We start from the raw sequence: 7227 nt of genomic DNA, 5'->3' as shown, positions 1-7227 counted from the left end.
TAGGTTACTAGGGGCCAGGGTGATAAGAACTACACATAAAGGTGGAGGTCGGAGGAGTATAGGAACATATTCTATGTAGCTATTGAAGTTAAGTTGGTATCAAAGCAAATGAGATTGTTAGAGATTTAGGATTCTAAGCACTGTGGTAACCACAAAGAAAACAGGGAATATGCAAACTCATAAAGATAGCAAGTAGACTATAGGATACCCAGGTGTTGGGGCAGGGGCAATGGGGAGTTAAGGCAAAATGAATATAGGATATCATTTTGAGGTGAAGGAATTAAGAGAAATTTAGAGTAATGCATGGTGGTGAGGGTAGTGCAACATTGTGAATGTGATTAATCTCACTGGATGGCAAAATGTTGCAACCGGCAGGTCTGGATATCTGGAGGTGGGGGTGAGGGTGGGGGTTGAGGTGGGGGTGGGGCTGGGGGGGAGTATATTGGAGTTCTCTGTATGGGGTTTATATTATGTTTGTATAATACAAGTCCCTGTATTACGTAAGACTGAAATTATTTCAAAGTAAAAAAAAAAATTTTAAAACAGTAAATGAGCCAATAATACAGGTAAAGTGCCTAGAACTCTGCCTAACACCTAATACTTCGTTAACTTTAGCTACAATTACTATTATTTTTAAAGTTTTCATTGCTCTTAATTCTATTACTCTTTAGCGCCTAAGGAAGAAATAAATCAAGAATTCCAAATTTGATGACTTAATTCTTTTGCCTTCAGCGGCCCATCTCCTTACTGACACAGACAGTTCTTCACCCTGAGTCAATTACCTCCTCTCTGAGCTGGCTGGCCCGCCTTGACGTGGGGGTACGTCGCTCTTCACTAGGGTTGTCAGGACCTTCCTAGACTGGAGCAGGGCTGTGTAAAGCTGAGATGTGAAGAGTCCCGCGTGAGATAAGACCAAGTGAGAAGAGCCCTGAATCGTTAGGAGGCTTCTGGCCTCTAATGCGTGTGGTCTCTGCTCCCTATGTGTCCTCACCAGGGGCTCCATGTCTCAGGTCTTAGTTTCTTCTTTTGCAGAAAAAAGGAATAATAATATTCCTCTGCTTCCTCTCTCACAGCATTGCAGTAAGGACCTTAAAATAAGATGTCACCAAGAAAGCAATGTTATCCCAACCCTAGAGCCTCAGAAACGGCGAGAGTAAGAGAGAGTGTCAGGTGCCACATTTGTCACGGTCTCTGCAAACCAAGGAGAAGTTTTCCTAGAACGTCTTGTCTCTATGGTCCCCGGCGCTGAAATTCCCGTTCACCCTGAGTTGTTCTTCCGGGGTGACTGCCGCTGCTTCCGGGCCAGGGCGCGGCGAGCGGGGTTTGTTGTGGCCTTCCTTCCCTCCAGGCCTGTGTCTTAAGTGTTCTCTGCTGCAATGAGTTTCCTCAAAAGTGTTCCGCCGCCCGACCCGGCTGAGGGGCTGCGGCAGCAGCTGCCAGATACCGAAGCTGTGCTGGACGGGAAGGGCCTCGGTACCGGCACGCTGTACATCGCCGAGAGGTGGGCTCCCTCTTCCCGAGCGCTGGCCCATGCGCGCCTTCATCCAGCCTCCAGCGAGCCGCGCGGAGAAGCCGGGGTGACACCGCGACCTCGGTGGCTGCTGGGAGGTGCTGGGGGGTGCAGCGCTTGCTCCGCATCGTTTCTGAATGCTTCTGCTGAGGGAAGACTTAACTCTAGTGTCTCCTCCTCCGGAGCCTTCCTGTCCCTCTCCTTCAGACGGAATTTCCCCTCCTTGTATTTTTACCTGCTTGTTTACCGCAGCTCTGGCGCGGGCTTTGCCCTTACTCATGGTCTCCTTTAAGCGTTTTCAGGCCCTGAGTTAGTCAGTGATGTGTCTGCCCTTTCCGATGAACGGGTGCGGGAGAGGTGGCCCTACGCAGAATGTGTATGTACAGAGCGGATTGTGCAGAATTTTGAATGTCTGGTTAAGGTGTTGAGGTTTTCTTTTAGATGTGTGTGGGAAACGGAACACTTCCAACCCCACGCGGGCCGGGGTCATATACTAAAGGGACCTGATTCCCGTTTCTGGGTCCCAGAAGAGATGGCTTCTTTCATTGGCCACCTGGCACACTTTGTGCTTTCACAGTCAGATAGCCATTATTTTAAATCTTAAATGTTTATTTTGGGTCTTGCCTCGCCTTAAGACAGATGACCCCCAAATTGTGTCAGGTTAGACCCCTGACCCCCAGGAGTTTATTATCTACTTGAGGACAGTTTGTAAGCAGTATTTTTTTTTTTAAGGTTCTGGGGCCGGGGGTTGAATCTGGCATCTCCTAGGTGGGAAGCCGGCTTCAATCGCTGAGCCACATCAGCTTCTCTGAGTTGGATTTTTCGTTTGTTTGCTTTTTTGTTTGTTTGCTTTAGGAGGCACCTGAACCGAACCTGGGACCTCCCATGTGGGAAACAGGCACTCAGCCGCTTGAGCCACATCTTCTCTTTGTGTAGTTTTAATGTCACCTATATCAAGATGTGTTTGGTGGCACAGTGTCCAGAAAACATCTTAAAGAAGATGTAAAGAATAAACCCTTAAGGGCTAAAATTCTGTATATTAGATTAGTCTTAAAGAAAAAACTAGCTGCTTTATGTGCATTTATCATATACAAGGAGGTGACTAACTTAAAAAAAAAGTAGGCATGTTGAAGTTGCAAAATGCTGTATAAAACTGCCATTGTAGGTGACAAGAAGCAATTGTAAAACCATCTCCGATTTTTCTCTGGTTTATTAAGATACTAATTATACCTTTTTTTTTTTTTTTGACTACTTTGAATGTTGCCTAACAGTTGTGATGTTACTGTTCCATTTTATGCTCTTTTTCAGGTTTCATTTTTAATGGTTTGGAAGCCATTTTGTACTGAATAAATGTTCATGCTGTACAGTATCTGTAGCATGCTATTCTGGATTAATAAAAAGCAACTTAGTATGTTCAGTTAAAAAAATACAGTTGAGCATTTGGGATATAACTAGGCAGTTCATGATTAATAATTACATGAGAGGTATGGATAATACTGGGGATTGAGGGAGTTCAGTGTCGGGAAATGCTAGTAGGGAGAGGGCAGAGTGTAGAACAAGGTTTCTGAATTTGAGCTAAATGTCAGGACTTCAAGGGGCCTGTGAACCTCTTAAGTTCTGTGTAGAATTTGTGCATGTGCATTTTTTCCCTGATCCTTTGTATCAGATTCTTAAGGAGTCGGTGACCGCAAAAGGTTTAAGGATTACCTACAAGGATAGATGAGCTGGAGACAAAGGAGAGTGAGTATTGCAGGGAGAAATAGGGAAATGCCAACCAATAGGAGAAAGCCTCAGAGACCTTCAGGTTCAAAGCAAATTCAGGGTTATTGGTTGACCTTGTTTGCAACGTGCAGTTAGATCCTCAGGTAGACATCTGCCAGGTGAGCTCAGAACTACACACGTGTACACTCACACACTCTTATTTTAAGGACCTCCTGAAATCATATTTGTGTAAACAGGTTTAGTCCCGTCTCTTCCATCACTTCATACTCCTTTAAAGAGAGAAATGGAAATCCTGGTGAATTAGTCCACCTTTGTTACTGCTTGGTCATATTTTTATCATAAAAATGGTTATAACTGCCAGATACCACTTCCCCATTCCTTTTGAATATATACAAGGTGGCAATTAAATAGCAAACTACATATATTATTTTTTCTTTGGTGATGATCTTTTCAGAGGCTTGGGTTTTGTCCCTTCTGTGCTTTCAAACCCAAATTAGCCCTCCCTCCTGCTATGCATCCTTTTGACTCTTTCAAACTTCTAATTTCATTGTCCATGTTCCTGGGGATTTCTATACTTGTCAAGCTTCTCTCCCTCTATACCCCATCTTCTATCCCTTCCCCTTATGATCATGGCCCTTCATTTAGACTGTAGAGGTTTTAAATTCTCTTACCTTCTTGGCAGCTCCTTCTCCATCTTTTTTGCTGGTTTCTTCCACATCTTCCTACCTCTGTTAGAGTGCCCCAAGTTTCAGTCCTCACTTAAAGCCAAAGACCTCACAATGGCCTACAGGGCCCTACATGATCTGACTTTCTCGACCTCTCTGACCTCATCTACTACTTTCCCCTTCATTTGCTGTGTTCCAGAAACACTGGCTTCTTTGCTATCCCTTGAAGTTGCCATGCATGTTCTCACCAAGAATGCTCCCATTTTGGTGCCTTTGCACTTAATCTTTCTGTCTGGAAAATCTCCCTAAGTGTTTATATAATTTGCTTCTATACTTTTTTCAGGTCTTTGCTCAAAAGTCACCTATCAGTGAATTTAATCACCATATATAAATTAGCTGTACTCTTCTCTCTATCCCACCTCTAGAATCTTTTGTTAGATGTTGGAGCAAGACAATTGGGATGTGGAGACCAGTGATTGCAGGCAAGGATTTACTGAGAAAAACCAACAGGAAGGGGACTGAAGATAGAAACTTTAGCCTACAACTGGCAGAGGCAGTCATGAATTTATACAGTACATCTGTAGGCGGGAACATGCTTAGTTAGTGGAAGTGGGTTTGGGCTGAGCTGAGGTAAGGCTGGAAGGACTATAAGGATGGCTAGGGGACAGTGGGCTAGGGACAGTGAATTCTAGGGGTGCGGGTGAGGTTGGTGGGGTCATGTGGCTTCTTTGTTTATTCTTGTGAGGAAACGAACTGTATCTGGACATGTAGGCTCAGGATGGGGGGCTGTTTCTGTCACGGGATGTGGTGTCTTCTGAGTAAACGCCTGGCCACCCTTCCACAATGGAGTAGGTTAATAATAAACTTGCAGGTTCTGCAAGTTGTGGCTGTTATGGGGGCTAGGGATGGGGCCTAGTCCTGTCATTCCAGGATTTTGATTATAATAATAAAAAATAAAGCCTGAGAGTAGACGGCCAGGCTCTCGCACGTGAAGGGTGGGGGAAAGGGGACTTCGACTCATTCTGGCTCCTTGCTGTCACGGGGCGAAGAGCGTTTCCTTGTGCGGCCCAGCTGGTGGGGTTTTGGTTCTGAGGTGGTTATCGATTGCTGATCTCATAAGAGGAAGGCCCCATTTACAAATTCTTGGGTGGTTGTTTGAACAACTTGGTGGATGAATCAGGAGAGGAGCTATAGGAGACAAGGGCTGTGAATGAAGGAGAACAATAATTATTGGGGTTATTAGGGGTATTAGTATAACTTTTAAAGGTGACGAAAAATATGAGAGAAAAGAGGAAAGCCAGGATTGGCTTCCATAATTCTCATCTCTTACTCTCTGAAATTTCAGTGTTTTCTTTTAGGACTTTTAGGTTTTCTTCTACTTGTCCAGTTTTAGTTATGTAGAAGCAACAGGTTTCATTAATAATAGGACATGTGCCTCCAGCCTCAGCAGTAAGAATGTCAAGGGCTTTTTTATTTTGAATGACTCCTGAGGCTAGGCTGTTGATTTCCATTTGTTGATTATTGACAGCTTGAACTGTGGCAATCCAGGATAGCTGTAGTTGTAAGGAGATGTTTAAAATAGCTCGTTCTAGGAGAGGAATTCCAGCAAACCAGAAAAGGCTCTGGAAGATAGTTTCCTCTATTCCGGATTTTTTAGGATTGGGTTATCGTGGGCGTGGTAACTAAACTCTGGATCACCCAAAAAGTGTTTTTTTTTTCTGCATTTGTGTTTTGGGGAAAGTGAGGTTTCAAAGAAGGAGCCAAAATTACGGATTAAGCCACAGGTGGCTATGTCTTGTAGGATTGTAGCATTAGGGATTATAGATACAATGGTACAGGTTCCTGTCCAGACTACTGGCAAAACTAAGTATGCTGAGTTACCACAAAGAAAATAAAATTCTATTCCTACCAGGGTTAAAACAGTGGAGGGACCAGAAGGGATAAAGTAAGCATTGGAACGACTAGGAACTTGGAACTTTTGAGTACCACCATATACCACATTGATACACAGTGGAGAATAGTACGATTTGGATGGGTTGTGAGATTGGTTTGGCATAAAAGGTTTCTGAATAGAAAGATAAAGAGGTTTTTTGGATTCTTTTTAGCTTTTGACCAGACATAGTTATATAGGTGTCCAGATTGAATGCCAGTTTCAAATCGTTGTTTCTTTTGGTATGAGCTATTGAAACACAAGGCATCTTCTCTATAGTTTTTTTTGCTAAACTTAGGTAGTATTGTTTGATCAATACCGCTGTCATTCCATATTAGTGAGAACTGAGTTGTTTTCTAGTGACCTTTGAGTAAGTTTGCCAAGTTAAGGAGGTTGTATTTAAAATTATAATGTGATTACAAAAGTGAGATGTGTCCCAAGTTAGTTGCATAGGGTTGGGATGAGATGTGTTTAAAGCATAAGAAAGGCTTATCCATGAGGGTAGTGATTATTCCAGTAGAATGTGAATTGTCATCCTTTTGTGAATAGTTTAATGCCTGTCAGAGAATGAGGATATCTTCATATTCAGGTAAAGATGGAGGGGGAGTAGTAACCCAGTGGCCTTGGAAACCAGTGGATTGAGGGAGGACATGTACTAGAGTTTCAGGGCTAAGAGGGAAGGCTAATAGAGAGATGGTTTCAGCATGAGTGTGTTCAGGACAAATCCAGCAATTGGAGTGGATAGAGACTAAAGCTATAGATTGGATAGTATATGTTAGGGGATGGTATGGAGTGGTTTGTAAGTTGGTGAGGCAGTGTATGAAGAAGTATAAAAGATTCGTGATTGAGAGAAAAGGAGGGTAGTAGTGACAAAAGAGAAGAGCAAGATTTGTTCAGGTTCAAAGTCAAACAAATCTCCCTGCAGCCAGAGATCCCAGATAATGTTCTAAATATTGGTCAACGGTAACAATCTTTGCAGTATCTAAGTGAGTAAGATGTTCTAACAAAATTCTACAGAAGGTTTCAGTGTTGTGTGACATGAGTTTTGGGTTCTTTAAGGATTTTTACTCACGGGTCATCTGAGGGTTCACAGAAATACTTATCTGAAGAGTTCAGTTAGTCCATCTGGTTTGCGACATCAGGGCTGAGGGCGGAAGAATCTGGCAGTGTGTGGTGCTGGTTTCAACCTGAAAAAGTGTACCAAGAGCGATGGTTAAAAGTTTTGTTGCAGTTGGTGGTGTTAAAAGGACAAGAAAGGGGCCCACCCACACTGGAGTTAGAGGTTTGGGATGTAGTGTTTTGATATATACCCAGTCACCAGGACTTATAGGTAAAGTGGGTCTGGGTTTTCTGGTGTTGGGAGAGTAGAATCTGCTAGTTGATGCAGGAAGGAGCGTGTT

The 7227-nt window shown here is 43.3% G+C and overlaps 1 protein-coding gene across 4 annotated transcripts in view; it reads left to right on the top strand.

Annotated features, from left to right (window-relative positions):
- The first annotated feature begins 1372 nt into the window (after positions 1-1372).
- CLNS1A (chloride nucleotide-sensitive channel 1A) overlaps positions 1373-7227 on the top strand; it is a 39233-nt gene continuing 33378 nt past the window's right edge. For all 4 annotated transcript variants that reach the window (XR_011649992.1, XR_011649991.1, XM_004466271.4 and 1 more), the window contains exon 1: positions 1373-1501. Coding sequence is in view for 2 of the 4 variants with exons in the window: in XM_004466271.4 (XP_004466328.1) it covers positions 1377-1501 (125 nt within the window). In the remaining 2 variants the exon portion in view is untranslated. The remainder of the gene's footprint in view (positions 1502-7227) is intronic.

This window comes from Dasypus novemcinctus, chromosome 10 (assembly GCF_030445035.2).
Source record: "Dasypus novemcinctus isolate mDasNov1 chromosome 10, mDasNov1.1.hap2, whole genome shotgun sequence".
In the NCBI taxonomy this organism is placed as follows: Eukaryota; Metazoa; Chordata; class Mammalia; order Cingulata; family Dasypodidae; genus Dasypus; species Dasypus novemcinctus.
The sequence above is the reverse complement of the archived record's forward strand: the minus strand, read 5'-3'. Positions and strand labels throughout refer to the sequence as shown.